General features: G+C 32.5%; 1 protein-coding gene and 1 long non-coding RNA gene across 6 annotated transcripts in view; one reads left to right on the top strand and one right to left on the bottom strand.

The window, feature by feature from the left end:
- LOC126720916 (uncharacterized) overlaps positions 1-244 on the top strand; it is a 72,131-nt gene extending 71,887 nt beyond the window's left edge. The window contains exon 3 of the long non-coding RNA XR_007653727.1: positions 163-244. This is a non-coding gene — a long non-coding RNA (uncharacterized LOC126720916). The remainder of the gene's footprint in view (positions 1-162) is intronic.
- Positions 1-9,311, bottom strand: part of LOC126720911 (nudix hydrolase 7-like) — a 226,398-nt gene extending 217,087 nt beyond the window's left edge. For 2 of the 5 annotated variants that reach the window (XM_050423760.1, XM_050423759.1), the window contains exons 1-5: positions 6,716-7,069; positions 6,388-6,605; positions 6,234-6,299; positions 1,845-1,982; positions 1,183-1,260 (exon numbers count right to left, since the gene is read on the bottom strand). In XM_050423760.1, the coding sequence (XP_050279717.1) occupies positions 1,183-1,260; positions 1,845-1,982; positions 6,234-6,299; positions 6,388-6,605; positions 6,716-6,848 (633 nt within the window). In that variant the 5' untranslated portion in view covers positions 6,849-7,069. Of the gene's footprint in view, positions 1-696; positions 806-913; positions 949-1,058; positions 1,110-1,182; positions 1,261-1,844; positions 1,983-6,233; positions 6,300-6,387; positions 6,606-6,715; positions 7,231-9,172 lie in introns of those variants that run through there. The other 3 variants (XR_007653723.1, XM_050423761.1, XM_050423758.1) reach the window with 3 other exon arrangements.
- Positions 9,312-16,175: the final 6,864 nt, after the last annotated feature.

Genomic DNA, 16,175 nt, shown 5'->3' on the forward strand with positions numbered 1-16,175 from the left:
GGTGCAATAAAGTAGACAGAGGAGGCAAGTTAACGTCTTCTGCCACCAAATGCACATGAATAGTAAGAATTTTCACCTTTAATGGTTTTTAATTGGCTCTAAATGTGTTTCAAGTTTAAATTGAAAAGGCATATTGCATCAAAGATACATGGATAACAGGAGGTTTTTTCAAGAACTGGAGATGTGAAATAGTTCATGCTAGTCAGGGCTATAAATGTAAAAGATTTCACAAAATATCTTTTGAATTAAGATTAAGCACAAATGGAGTCATCATAAAAGTACTAAATCCAACTCGCCGGCCTTGTTTAAGAAGCTTCCAATAGGACTTATATCAACTAGAACCTGTCTAGGCACATGCTGGAAAGAACACATTATTCTGATGCTCTAATACTGACACAAACCTTGTTGACACAATTGATTTTCCTAATGTAAATTATTTTCTTTTGTCAAATACGAACATGAATTAGATTGGATATTATGGTGTTGCATCTGGCTACGATTTTGAAAACTTATTTCAAAGAGTAAACAAGAAGCTAGTATGAATGACAAAATTTAGAAAATTGTTTCTTATTTCCACAGTGAAGCTTGTCCAATATCGTTTTTAAGCAAAACTAATCCAATTTGATTCTTAAATCCCTAATCCAAGTTTGTGAAAAGTATAACAGCATTTGTGGTATTATTGCATTCAAAAAGTACCTGTGCTGCTTCAATCTCTAAATTTTGCTTCTCAATGTGGAAGGTACGCGGTTTTAACATGCAAATAAAGAGCAAATCTGATTTGCCAAAGAATGACTTGTGGCTTTGCCTATATTGTGTGAGAGGGAGATATAAGAATGAAACCAAAAGTAAAAGGAGATTGAGGAACATGCAAATTATATTGAAAGCAATCAATTTAATAAGGCGATTTTCTTACCTGAATGCTAAAACTTCTACAAACTCTGTGTCAATCTAAAACAAAATAAAAGCAACGCTTTTAGATTTACATTGTCATGTGTAAACCTACATGTATGTAAATATCACACTCATATGAATCCACAAATAATGTTTTTATTACTTACTCCTGTCTCTTCTTTGACTTCCCTAACTGCAGCTGTACAAATATCCTCACCCTATGTATGGAAAATTATCAAAGGTCAGCATTTCCAAAAATTTTCTAAAGAATGGCACTCAAGGTATACTCACTTCATCAACAACCCCAGTAGGAAGCTTCCACACGCCTGTTCCTTTGAAATATCCACTATTCTCCTGAACTACAAGTACCTACAATAGATAAATTCAATTTTTGTAATCAGATATATTGAAACATCACAGCAAGCTCATATTTAATTTTTGGTGTTAAAGAATTGGGATAGGCAAGTCAAAGACACTGGAGCAAGTTGTTTTGCATAAAAGAAACAGCTACATGAAGTATAAACAAAGCATCTTATAAATTATAAGAAGTTCAAACCCAGATAATATGATACCCCAGATTTTCTGGATTGGTATTGGACTGAATATAATTGTGGGTTGCTTGAGTCTCACATTGGGCACGTATTAAGTTGATTACGAGCAGTCCAATTTTAAACTTGTCAAGTCCTTTTAAGATGTACTATAGAAGTGACTAACACTTTCCTTTGGTTGTGAAAAATGAAGCCAATCATTTGATCCATGTTGTATTCTTTTCTAATTAAAACTATCATTATTACTGTTTGACATTTCAAATCATATATATATATATATATATGTGTGTGTGTATATATATAATAATTGTTGGAAAAACAAGAGCAAAACCACAATTCCTAAATCAGTGCCTCTTCCTTGACGTAATGGTAAGGGAAAGCCAGAAATTAATCCAAAAGACATACCTCTCTCTTACTATTCATAACAAAAGCACCAACACCCACTCGATGTGAAGCATTTGCAGGAATAGTATTCGCAGTTTTAGGAAGCCAACATACAAGCATTAAATAATCTGGTTCGGCATGGTGATACCGAAATCCTTCCTATAACATGAGCAAATAAGATTATGAAGCATGATTTAGAAAGACTATACACCTATTTTTGGTGCATGTTAATACAAAATTAATAAGTAGATGGTTAAATTTCTTATGTTATACCAATTATTTAGTTTAAATTGGAATACAAAATATAAAGGTGTAATAGCTAAGAGGGGGAGAAAAAGATTTTTTATTTAGTATTATTTATATGAAAAAAATCATATGTGACAGGTTGTTATAGGTTGTTATTGGAGGGCAGAAAAGTAATTAAGTGAAAAGTTTAAATTAGAACAAATAACAACTAACCACTTATAATTTATTGTGAAAATATTGTGGATGTAGCACCTCTTTTATTTATATTTGCAAGTGAATTGTACTTTTATGATTTAGGTCTACCAGTTTCATTTTATTAGGCTATTACTATTTTAATATTTGGAAGTAAGATTATTTTTGTAATAAGGCAATTAGGGTTTCTTACACTAATTAAAACTAGGATTTGCACTCCTTTCAGAAATAGTTGATATTTTGATGAATGATAAAAAAAAAAAAAAAAATGGCCATTGGTATTTATAGTCAGGTGCATGTTGGGAAATTGCCTCAAATTTCAATTATGACTTGGAAAGTCAATTAAGTTTCCTAGTTGATGAAGAAAATTTTAATTTGGGTTTCCTTTGTGTGGAAGGAAAGACCATTTCTTGGTATGAAAGGAAAGTCTATTCATTGTTAAAGGAGTAATATGTTCCTAGTCTAAAAGGGAATAGGAAAAGAAGGCTTATAAATGAACCATATCACAAAGAATTTGATGGCTTTGGCCCAAGGGTCTTCCCTATGGGGAGAGGGAAAAAAGAGCGTTAAATCGAGAGAGAAAAAAGGGTTTTTGGCTTGCCGCCTTAGAGGAGATAGCTAAAAGAGAGAAAAAGGTTGTTGCCTTTGAGAATATAGCCAAGGAGGAGAGCAAAATGTTATCATCTTCGTGAGATACAAGGAGAGAGCATGTGAGAGCAAAGAAAAATAAGAAAATTTTTTCTTTACCCGTGAGACATACACAAGAAATATTGTATATTGATTTGATAATACTGAAACTGATTTGGAGTTTCTCCTGTGTTTTTTTTTTTTTCCTTTAAGGAGAAATGGTTTTTTACGTAAATATTTATATTTTTATGTGTGATTACTATTTTGAATTCACAATATTGACGGTAATATTATTTGGGACGTAACAGTGGTATCAAAGCTTGGTTGATTTAGTGGATGACTTTTTGTGTGAATTAAGATGGAAGAGAATGGATTGCTTTGACTAGGTGGAGTCATCCTAAGAGAAAAGAAGACAGTTGAAGACAATCAATGGAATTTTAGTCAAGATGTAGATTGTTGGGAAATTGCCTGAAATTCCATTTGGGACTTGAAAATTCAATTAGATTTCCTAGTTGAAGAATGAAAATTTAATTTGTGTTTCCTTTGCGTGGAAGGAAAGACTATTTCTTTGTGTGAGATGAAAGTTTATTTCTTATTAAAGAAGTAATGTGTTCCTAGTCTAAGGGAGAATATGAAAAGTTATAAATAAATCATGCTACAAAAAATTCGATGGCTTTAGCCCAAGGGTCCTCCCTATGGGGAGAGGAAAAATAGAGCGTGAAATCAAAAGAGAAAAAAGGGATTTTTGGTTAGGAGTAACCAAGGAGGAGAGAGTAAAGAGTTCCTGCCTTCGAGAATATAGCAAAAGAAGATAAAACAAAGGGTTGTCACCTTAGAGGAGATATAGCTAACGAGAAGAGAGCAAAGGGTTGCCACCTTTGAGGAGATAGCCAAGGAGGAGAAAGCAGAGTGTTGTTGCATTCGTAAAATACAAAGAGAAAGTATGTGAGAGCAAAAAAAAAAAAAAAAAAAAAAAAAAAGAGAGAGATTTTTCTTTTACCATGAGACATACACAAGAAATATTGTAATTGATTTGACAATAATGAAATTGATTCAGAGTTTCTTCCGTTGTTTTTTCGCCTTCAAGGAGAAAGGATTTTTCAAGTAAATATTTGTATTTTTGTGTGTGATTGCTATTTGAAATTGATAATATTAATGATAATATTATTTGGGACCAAACAATGCCAAATCCAATTCAATCCACCAACTCCTACGTCTTATTTCTCTATTTTCCTGACTATTCAATTGTTTTGGTTGTCCTAAGCATCACCATCACCGCAGCCAATCCAAGACTAGAAGAAGAAAAGAAAAACATTCCCTAGCTATGTTTCTCAACCCATCAATCCACAATAACCCACACAGAACTAATTAAAATAAATAAATAAAAAACCATATGCCAAAACCCACAAATTTCTGACCCACCATGACCTACATACAGATCCCGACTACAGTAACCCAAAACGCGCACCCACATAAAATCCGCTGCACATACATACATACCAGGACTAAAGCTTCGTTTTGTTGTTGCTAATCCACACGTGACCCATAACCGGGTCTTCTAGTCATTAAAAAGGAAAAAAAAAAGTTTAAAGTTTATGTAACCGTGCACTAGAGAAAGCCCAGCCCGCAAATAACCAGTCTCAGTAAGGCCCAACCACTCATAGTAATTACATTAGGTGCAATACCTCTCAATCCATTTTAGAGTATCATGGTAATATTAGAAGTACCTTATTTTGATGGTTGTAAAAATAGTCCATTGAATTTTGTCAACTAGAAATATCGGATGAATCAATTCTTTGAGCAAGCAAATTTTGTGGATAACATAAAAATTGGGTATGCAAAGTTGAAGTTAAAAGAAGGAACACATGTTTTGGAAGGATCTCAAATATATGCACTTTATGAATTATGAATCTCCCATTGCTACCTAAAATATGAAAAAAAAAAAAAAAAGTTTTGTGATGAATATTTGTCACCATACTTTCGAACTCCGTATCTACCCCAATCCTAGTGTGCTAATTTTCAAGATTGAAGTGATAGTATGAGGAAATTGAATAGCTAGCCAACTGTATGTTTTGAAGAAAATATGATGAATTCTTATCCCATTTCATGTCCTTAATGCACTATTGAACAATCTACCTTTTGTCAAGACTCCAAAGAATTAAAGGGATTATCTAAAAAGCTCATGAAAGTGTCCAAGACTTGGTTGGTTAGGTGAAGAAAGTGAAAACTCAAACTGATGAGATTTTGGTAATGGAGAAACATCAAGTAACACTACCTAATAAAGCACAAGCACCAACAAGTGTTGCATTAACATGTACGCAACAAGAGGAACCTATTGAAGAGTGGCAAGATAAAGAAAAGATTCCATAAGAGAATAAAATCTAAAGTGAAAGTTGAAGTTGTTGAACATGCTAGTGATCAACTCTCCATAGTGCTCGAAGATCTACAACTTGGTGAAGTTGAAAGGGTTGATAATATATTGTTTCCAATGGTTCAAGATGAGATTGTGCTTATTCCATACATTGATTTTGTATGCTTATTCCTTCAATGCTTTAAAATTCAAGGTCGAGTTTTATCCAACCAGAGGAGAATGATGTGGGAAACGCAAGAAGATTTTATTTAGTATTATGTATTTATGTTTGCAAGGAGTTTGATTTTAGAAAAGAAAAAAGTGTTTTTACTAAATAGATTCAATTATATATTTGTGAAAAATATATGCATTTAAATGCTGTTAAAGTCAGTTATATATAGCAGAAAAAATGAATTTTAAAAGAAAAAAAAAAAAGAGACATTGTTATTTTCAATAAATCTTCATAACTTAGTAAATTTATTTTTATTTTTTAAATATCAAGGGGGGAGATTAAGTAAAATTGTACTTAACATAAAGAATTTATTATTAAAATAGAGGGGGAGGGGAAAAATCAAGGAGGCATGGCCCAGCCCATCGTTGCATATCATATATAACAAACATGTGTACAACTTTATGCTTTACTAATCACATTTTATGGTGTATTTGTTTGACTTTCCTTATAAAATAACAAAATTTTAATTTAAAGAAAATTAATCAAATGGCCTATCATAATTAACAGAGCATAAAATGAAAAACAAAAAAAAAGTAGGACAGACAGATGATTTGTATTCTCACGTAATATATACTTAATTATATTTGGGCAAAGAAGGTTATTTCTTTGATTGAGCTTTCGGCTAAGGTGTCAATGTAGAATTAATTTAAAATATACAATGATTTAGTTGGACCATTGTATCATTGAGGGGATATGCCAACTAGTTTTACATTCTAAGAACGTTCACAAGTCAGTTTATAAACATTAGAAACTTAAAACTTACCTTAACTGTAGCTTCAACAAGATTTACATGTTTGATGGGCAATTTGATCCACACAGCTCTCTTCCCCTGCAAATTACATCCCAACTTCATAAAATTACAGGAGCAGAGCAACTTCATAAAACAAACCGATAAGATTAAAATAATATATATATACCTGTTGCCTCCAGTGTGACATTGAAGCTCTAAGCAAACGAGAAAAGACCTCAGAATCCATAGGCTTCTCAATGTTCACTACAACTCCTCCATATAAATCATTTACAGAACTTAGTAGCTCGACTTGTTGAACTCTTTGTTGACCAATGGCTTGTTTCTCTATTGATATGGAACTTGTTGAAATCGTCCTGTTTCTGACCAGGAATGAAAATCTATCTCCTGAACAAATAACAGAAAAGAAAGGAATCACGCACCGAGTTGTGCTGATCGAAGAATTCCTAGGTTGCACTGACACCCCATTTTTGGCAAAGTACCGGTGTCCGACATACCGGTAAGACTCGCCGGACTCCGGTGTCCGAGCGGTGTCTTTTTTTTTTTGCTTCTCCGACACGGCGTGGACCAATTTTTTGAATATAGTTCTGTTCCGGCCGGGCCAAAATGTGAATACTGAAAGCTTTTCATACCTTGAGAGTGAAATCTTAGGGAAGAAGGGAGATGGGAGAAAAAATTGATAAAAGGGAAACTATGAACTTGGATCTGCAACAGGAAACGCAGGCTTGAGAACTGAGAAGAAGTAATCGAAGGAGATAACCACTGGTGGGAGTTACGGTGCTGCAGAAGGAAGAAGGAAACAAACAAAAGGAAGAAGTAAAAATAAAGGCTGAATGACTGTGCGGTGGAGGTTGGGACAGAGAGAAGAAAATGTAAATAAAATAAAGGTTGTTTGGCTTTGATGAGAAATTGATGTGGCCATTGGCAGGTACGGGAGAGGGAATACAATTATACATGATGAGATAAAAATAGGGAAAAATTTTGTTTTGGATTTGGGCTTAAGCTTAACTTCTTTTTAGTTGGGTTTGGGTTTAAAGGTAGCTTTCGGTCTATTTAAATCAACTCAAAATTACCATTAAAAACAAAAAATCAACTTAAAATTAAAATATAACCTAACAAAGATAATTATTTTATTATTATAATACAAAATTACAAATAAAGAAAAAATAAACTAAATTTTAGACATAAATGTATTTTATGTCTAAAAATATTAAAAAATATAATTAAATATAAAATTTAATTAATTATTTAATTGTTGTATTCACGTCGTGTCGTATTCTTATTTTTCAAAAATTGTCGTATCCTCATATGCATACTCGTGTTGTATATGCATCTGTGTCTATAGCGGTGCAACTTAAAAGAATTCATCCAGCAGTAAACAACTTACCGCAAACGTAGTTGAATAGATATTACCAAATATTGAAAAAAATACATATTCAATGGAAAACTGTTTTACATTTTATATATATATATATATATATATATATAGGTAGTAAAGTTTATAGAAAATCTAATTAGATTTTACAATTAAAGTCCAATTTTCTGTCATGTGTCCTAAATTATTTATTTTGAGAGAGTTTTATTTCTTAATTTTGGAGTCAAATGTGGGATCACATCGCAAATATTCATTTAAATGAATTATTGCGAACAAAAACCAAAGAGTTTAGAATTAATGAACATAAATAAATAAAAAATTAAAATGGATAATTTACATTTTCTACCTAATAATATTCTTATAAGACTTTTTAAAGAGTTAAAAAAATTATTATCAATAATATTTAAATTATAATGTATCTTAATGTATATATTTTAAATATATCCATGCATATACGTGGGTTACAAGTTAATAATAATAATGTTAGGCATATAACAAATCAAACGTTAATTTTCAATTTCCTCTAAATAGTGGAATAAGACTTTAATATTTGCACATGATTACCCGGTAAATAGTGACTCTCTCACATTTTAAGTGGGCATCTACTACCTTTTTTTCCCTTCGTTATATGGGCACCTACTTTAATTGAGTTCACAACAACTAATAGATTCAAAGTTCACAACTAACTAACAAATGCCATTCTTTATGAGTTGTTTTGACTCGCTACCCTCTATAAGTTAGTTAGTTAGTTAGTAGTAGTAGTAGTAGAATTGAGTTCACAACAACTAATAGATTCAAAGTTCACAACTAACTAACAAATGCCATTCTTTATGAGTTGTTTTGACTCGCTACCCTCTATTAGTTAGTTAGTTAGTAGTAGTTTGTTGTTGTTGTTGTTGTTTTGACTCGCTACCCTCTATTAGTTAGTTAGTTGGTTGTTCCCATAATGCCATTTGTTTTTTTCTTTCTTCTTTCTTATGTGTCTGTTAAGTGAAGTATAATTTTGAAAAAGTATTACGTTCATAACATTTTTTAAAACAAATTATAGATAGTTAATTATTATTGATTCTAATTTAAAACTACCACTGAAATTATTTTTTTACCATATCAATAATAACCTATAATAATATATCATATAAGATTTGTTGTGAAAATATTGTGGACGTAATATTTCTCATTAGTTTGCAATTATGCTAATTGATCAAACTGAATCATGACACGTGAATTTAACTAATACATGTGAGATAAGTCTAAAAGAGAGTTTTTTTTTTTTAAAAAAAAAAAAAATCAAATGACAACACACATTTGAGCAAATAAGCCTGATTTTTTTTATTTATAGCTTTTTTTACCTTATTTGTTAGCGCTTTCTACATTATTGTTAAGTTATACATATACAGAAATCCAAATCCAACTCGAAAAAATAATAATAATGTCATTCCAAAGGACTTTAAAACTATGGACTGGGTCTCAGCCAAAAAAAAAAAAAAAAAAACTACCATGGACTGGGTAATACCCCTGGAATGAACAGCTTAGAGACATACATAATATAAATTTGGAGCAGAAAGAAGATAAGACTTACCAAGACAAGGCGTCTTTGAAACTGGAGGGGCTGCTGCAAATGAAGACGTTTGAAGGGTTTTGTTAGCTAAAAGTAAAATATATGGATACACCAAATTGAAGGCCGAGGCTCTTGACCTCTGCATGAGTAAAATATATATAGAAAAGAAATAATTGTAAACACAAGGTGAGAAACTCAAACTCAAACCAACATATGAATCCGAAGGGCATCTACCGGTTACTGATTATATAGTCGGAACTCGATCAGAACCCTGACGACAACTTCTCGGAAGCTTTGATTTGGGACTTTGAAGTTTGAATTGATTTTCTCGTCAATTCAGGACACGGTCAGTCGGTCCCAACTCCCACGGCTGTTAAAGGTCTCGACCCCGCACTTGAATTGATTTTCAAGTTCCAAGAAATTCACCCAACTCTAGAAGACTAGAACCAACCCAATAGTTTCGTAATAAATGGTTAAATACTTTCTTTCCTTGTTGCGGACTATATTCTTATCTTCCTTTTTTGTTTTACTTTTAACTTTGAAATTTTCAAATTAAACCCAAAATTCTTTTTTCTTTTTTTCTTTTTTTTTTAATTTTATGGGAGCCCAAAATTCTTTCTTTATTAGATAATATATTGTTTTTATTCCTAAATTTTTATAAAAGCTTAATTTTCGCCTCTAAATTTTCAAAAATTCATTTTCTATCTTTAAATTTTGCAAAACGTTTCACTTTTCATCTTTCTATTTATGTCTGTTAGTTTATATTCTACGCGGCTTAACGAAATGTTGACAGAGTGTCCAACTTGGACCATTTTTGAAATTATAAACACGTGGCACATAATGATTAGCACACATTGAAAATAAATTTCTGATCAGACAAATTTGCCCTTCACACCCACAACCCATTCTAATTCTTAACCCAATCTCGAAGATTCCAAAATCTAAAAGGCTGAAATCCCAATGCCATTGTCTTGTCCCACAGCCTAAAACAACAGCCCCAAATAGGAGAAAATATACCATATTTCGGTAATACCAACTTAGCATCTGTTTTAGTATTTCCTACCCAATAAATGAGTAATATCTATTTCAAAAAACCACATCAAACTACTCCAATAAATTAATCACAATTTTATATACTATCGGGAAGATAAATTAATTATTTATTAGAGTAGTCTGATGTGGTTTTTTAAAACATGTGTCACTCATTTATTGGGTAGGAAATACCAAAATAGATGTTGAATTGGTATTACCAAAACATGGTATACTTTCTCCCCAAACAGTGACCCCCACCTGGGGATGAAGTAGTAACAATAAAAATGATAACTCCAACCACCGATCATAGAGAAATCTACACAAAAGCTTTGACCAAGATACGGGCATATGGGTATAGAAATCTTCTTTTGCACCATGTGTTTATGATTTTAAAAAATAAATTAGTTTCATCCATGTCAAATACTATCATGTTAACACTTTGTTAAGCCAAGGGTAGTACATAAAAATACAAGGATGAAAAGTAAAATGTTTTGCCGAGTATAGAGATGAAAGATGAACTTTTGAAAGTTTAGGGAGAATTTTTATTATTTTAATTTTTATGAAAGTTTAGAAATGAAAATGATATTTTACCCTTCTTTATTTTTAGATTTTGGATAAACTACTGTTGGTGTCAAAATGTAACACTTAGAAGAAAAAATTAATTACTAAAACATTTATTTAGTATTATTATTCTATCAAATTTATGTATAACTCGATAGAATAATAATACTAAATAAATGTTTTGGTTCCTATTTTTAACTCACTAAAGAAAATACTTATGTGGCAAACGAAGTGCAATTGACACACTCAAAGCTAACGTGGCTGATAAAGTAGTAATAAAGATTCAATAATTCCATTTTAACACTTAAATTGAAAAAAAAAATAATCGCTTAATTTTAAAAATGGAAAAAAAATATTGTTGATACCCAAATTTTGACACTTTGGGCCAATATATAAGGCCCAAAGCCCAACAAGCTATGCATCGAAGAATGGAGAGAAAACCTAAAATTTAGGTGGCGTTTGGGTATTGTGTTTGACGTGTTTGCGTTTTCTGCATTTTTTTTTTCTTGGACACGCGTCTGGCACTGTTCATTGTCCATGAATAGTGATTTTAGGCTTATGAATAGTGTCAAACGCGTGAACAGTAACTTTTTTATTATTTTTTTTATTGTTTTCAGTTTTTAGTTTTTAGTAAAATAAACAATATCCAAACGAGCCCTTAATATCCAAATCCATGCTCTGGTTGAATTGGTTAAGAGTGACCAAAGAAAGGGTCTTGCTATAGAATGCCTAGATATGAGAACAAGCGGGCCCTTAAGTGACCCAATACCCTTACTTTTGGGAATGTCATGAAATAAACCCAAAGTGGCCCAACCCATTCGTATAAAAGAGGTAGAAGAAGTTAGAAGAACCTAGAAACTTCATTGGACATTCCAATGAAAAGATTAGAAAATAAAGAGAAGGCAACAAAATGAAGGAAAATGTGCCGTGAAAGAAGGAAAGAATCTCCAAGTCCAAACACCATAGAATGCAAAAATTCTCATATTTCAAGCGGCAATGAGAATCCCTAGGTTCAAACACCGTTGAATGCAGAAAGTCTCAGATATTAAATGCTGCAAAATATCCAACAAGTAAAATATTGCAAAATGGGGAAATTCCTAGGTTTCAAGTTGCGGAATGAGATCTAACGGGTAAAGCAAGGTAGGCGAATGGGTTCACCCTATCTGTATCCCAGACATATAGAGGAAGTTTAACCTGTCATTGCCGAGATTTATGGAGGTGTGGTCTAGCAAAGGGGAGTAAGATCTTAGTTGTGGTAATCTGCCACAACTCTTTTGAGGTTGCTTTTGATGTGATAAGCACTAATACCAAAAGAGGAAAAAGTTGTGGATTATCACAGGGTGCATGTCAAGCCAAATAGCATTAATGGTCTTCCACCATTTATGCTAGATAGAAACCAAGTTTTAATCTTAAACCCACCAAAAAAAAAAAAAAAAACTAAAGAATTCTTTTGTTGTGTAATCCAAAAGAGAAAAAAAGAAAGCCAACAAGAATAGGCAAACATGGGGCTCAAAAAATCAAAAGAAAAGCAAAATGTGTAAAAGACCCACTCAATTTCAAGTATAAAAGGGGGAGATATCACCAAAGAGAGGGGTAAAACAGGGAGAAGGGAGAAAAGAGGTAACACAAAAGGAAGAGAGAAAAAGAATGAGAGAATATAGGTAGAAGAAATATGGTGGAGAAAAGGTTGAGAATTCGTACCCAGTAGTATACTTACACACTTCTGCAAAATACACCTAAGGAAAGAGATTACCGTAAAATAGTAGTATTGACATGCACTACTAGGAGAACTTTCTCTCTCCTATGAGACACATCTCTATTGAGTTTCTCAATATTCATCTTAATATGGCCAGTTTGACTCACATTCCAAACTTTATAGTTTTGTGCCAACTTTAGGCAATAAGACTGTGTGAGTTGGAGTTGAACTCTTTTTGGTCCGATTCATTCTGCAAAATGTATTTTATACATATATGCGCAAATGTGTATTAGTATATATACAAATATATATGTGTAAATATATAAATATATTTGGGAAAATCTATGCTAACATGTTGTAACTAACATTTGCTAGATGAATACTTTCTTTGGGTTTTAGTATTTTTTGTGCAGGACTTATAATAGTAGAGGAAGCAAAGTAATGATCAATTTGCACTAAGGGGAGAAGAACTCATTTTATGGAGTAAGGGTCTGTTTAGGATTCGCTTATTTTGTTGAAATTGAAATTTTTTTGTAAAAAGTATTGTAGATAAAGGTAAAAGTTAGTTAAAATAGTATAGTAAGATCCATAAATGGTATTAAAAAGTGCAGTGAGGCTCATGAATAATAGCAAAAATAAGCTGAATAGTAAAATAAGCTGACTTTTTAAATTGGAGCCAAGCACACACTAAATCTCATAATACAGCAAAACAATGTTCCTTCTATAGAACACAACCCCTTCAGTAGTTGTAAAAAAAGGAGAATAAGCCCATTTTGCATCAACACTCCTTGGACTGGACTTAATGTTGTGCACAGACTGGCAGCAACAGCATAATGGGACCTTTAAGCCCATTCTGCGAAAGTTTTAGGCCCAAATTCCTTCTTAGAAAAGGCCTAGGCTAAAAGATATCTAATAGATGCAAGACACATGACTAGGTGTAAAACGATAAAAAAAAAAATTAATAAAAAAAAAGACCCTCAACAAATATGTAAGAAAATTTCCAAATTTTCTTGATATCCAAACACATAATAAACACTTTCTTGATTTTTAGTTAGACAAAAAAAAATTCAATACAAACAATCAATTCGTACATCAACACAAAGACCCATTTCATAACCATATTAAAGAAACGCTAGAATGAATTTTCTAAACACACGAACACACAATGAAAGGACCAAATTTTCAAAATAGCACAATTTTAACAAAGTTTTGGGAGAAATGTTTCATGACTAAGTTGTTTGGTTATGTGGCACATTTTTTAAGCTCGAGTTTGACAAACTAATTCATATGTGCTATCAAATGTGCTATCAAACATTAAATAGCACATAGAATTAGTTTTTGGGCTTGGGTTATGCATTGAGAGAGTATAATAACAACAAAAAGGCCAAAATCACAAGTTTCTAAAATCAGTAATAGATACTCAACAAATTATTTAGAGTAAGCCACGTGAAAGTGTGTGTTGGAGAGAATTCTAATTGAAGAGTCCCTCCCACCTTAACACACCAAATCTGAAATCCCCACTCAGGCATAACATCAAACACCTTGAATGCACCACATAAACTTTTAACTCACTACCTTCACTAGCACGGTAACACCAAAAGCTCACTCATGCCAAACCCACATCACCTAACCACAACTCAGCCCCGCTGTCCACGAAAACCATTGAAGTACCACCCTTAGGAGCTCATGAAGAGTGTTGGGTATTTTTTAAAAACTCAATAAAATCTCATTTTCGTTTGTTATTTACTTATTTATGCTATTTTGTTGTGGCTGAAAATGGGAGTCGGGCTTAAGCTTCAAAAATGGTGTGTCAACTCGGCTGGGTTTGATGGCTCGCCTGGGAAAACCCATTACCAAACCACTGAGTTGTATGATTCAAAGATAGATTTTAAAAAGGGAATTCTTCGAATAAAAAGAAAAGAATTTAAAAAGGGAAGACAAATTCAATTCAATAAGTCTAATAAAATTGCCCCAAAGTTTTGTTTTAAAAAAATGGTCCACATTTTCCCAAAAGAGAGGTTTTACTTATTTTAAAATATAGCCCTATGCTTCTCTCAAAAGAAGGTCCAAAGTTTTGTTTTAAAAAAATGGTCCACATTTTCTTAAAAGAGAGGTTTTACTTATTTTAAAATATAGCCCTATGCTTCTCTCAAAAGAAGCTCCAAAGTTATTTTTATTTTTATTTTTTTATATTAATTTTAATAAGTCCAAAGCCAAGTAACAATTGGGACTTGGGACACATTAACGTTAAGCAAACTTAAGAAATTTGATCTTATTTTACCGGTTGCCTTAGTTATTACCTTTATTTTATTCTTTATGTGATTTCTAATATTTCTTAAAATAAGTGGTCTGATATGTCTAAAATGTCCAATTTTCAAACAAAATGAAAGTGTGCAACACATTACATTTATATCACTGTTTAAATGTCATATGTCTTACATTTAAATAAAAATTGGAAGGAATTAGAGAATTCGATGGGACGAGATCTTAATCTTATTCTGTGTTGGACCCTTATAGAATAGAACAAATGATATTAATAGCCAATCAACCTTTTCAAGGTCACTGGGTTACTAGGTCAAGACTCAATTGCCTAAGCTTTAAGCTATAAGGAGCTATTGGAAACTCCAATAGATAAAGCTGCCGGTACCACCGAGGTGGTGTTGTTTAGTGGTGTTAGGTGATGCACAAAGAGCTGCGCCAAGGGTGAGGTCCCATGTTTGAGTCCGAATATGGACTTGCGTGGGGTAGCCTTCCTTGACAACCTAGGATCGCTAGTGCCTCTCGTAGGGTTGGGGAAGCTATGGCTCACCGGTCCCCTTACACCCAGCAGGGCCCAGACCTTGACAGGTAGGATGCTACTATGGTTACGCCTAGGTAGGATTACCACGTTGGTTGCCCCCTCTATCCATTTTTTATTCAGCAAAAAAAAAAAAAAAAAAAAGATAGAGCTGCTGGTTTCTCAGCCAATATTTGTCATTTCCACTTTCTACTTCATTCCTGCCGACCTTTTTTATTTTTTATTTTTATATATATATATATACATGCAGTTTCTCCACAAAATTAGAGTCTGAAGTATAGATTGCTAATTTTGCATCAGTATTATTATTTATTACTATTACATTTGTTTATACTATGATTTTGGTCTACACAAAGGCATAACTAAATGCTACACATAAACAATAATAAAGCTTACATTAGACGTTTGTATTTGTATTAGTACAAAACTTATTTTTTGGGCCAAAAAAAAAAAAAAACTTATTTTTTGGCGTCCTCATGACTTAGAAGTGTATCCTTTCTAGCTTCAACACAAAACGAGATTAACACATTGCTTCATGTGAAACCAAACTGATTATACTCTGATCTGGAATGTTCCAGTGCTTGCCACTATTTGATGTATAAATTAACGACAGTTGACTTTGGTGGCCATTGGTTTCTTTAGTTTAATTTTTCTTCGACTTTTTTTTTTTTTTTTTGGTGTACAGGAAAATAAAATTAAACTAGGCAGCCAGAGTGGCTAAGTTAGCAACAACTTGTCTACAAAATCTTTCCCCAATCTCATCTGCATACACTATATCAGAAACATCAACAGATGGGACTATCAAAAATAACAAATTCCTCATGAGCATGACATTTATTCTTAGCTAAAGCATTTGCACATTTATTTGCTTCCTGGAACACATGCTTCACCTTGGTATTAGGCATCAATTCCAGTAATAATCTGCAATCAAACAATAA

This window comes from Quercus robur, chromosome 4, assembly GCF_932294415.1.
Source record: "Quercus robur chromosome 4, dhQueRobu3.1, whole genome shotgun sequence".
NCBI classification, from domain to species: Eukaryota; Viridiplantae; Streptophyta; class Magnoliopsida; order Fagales; family Fagaceae; genus Quercus; species Quercus robur.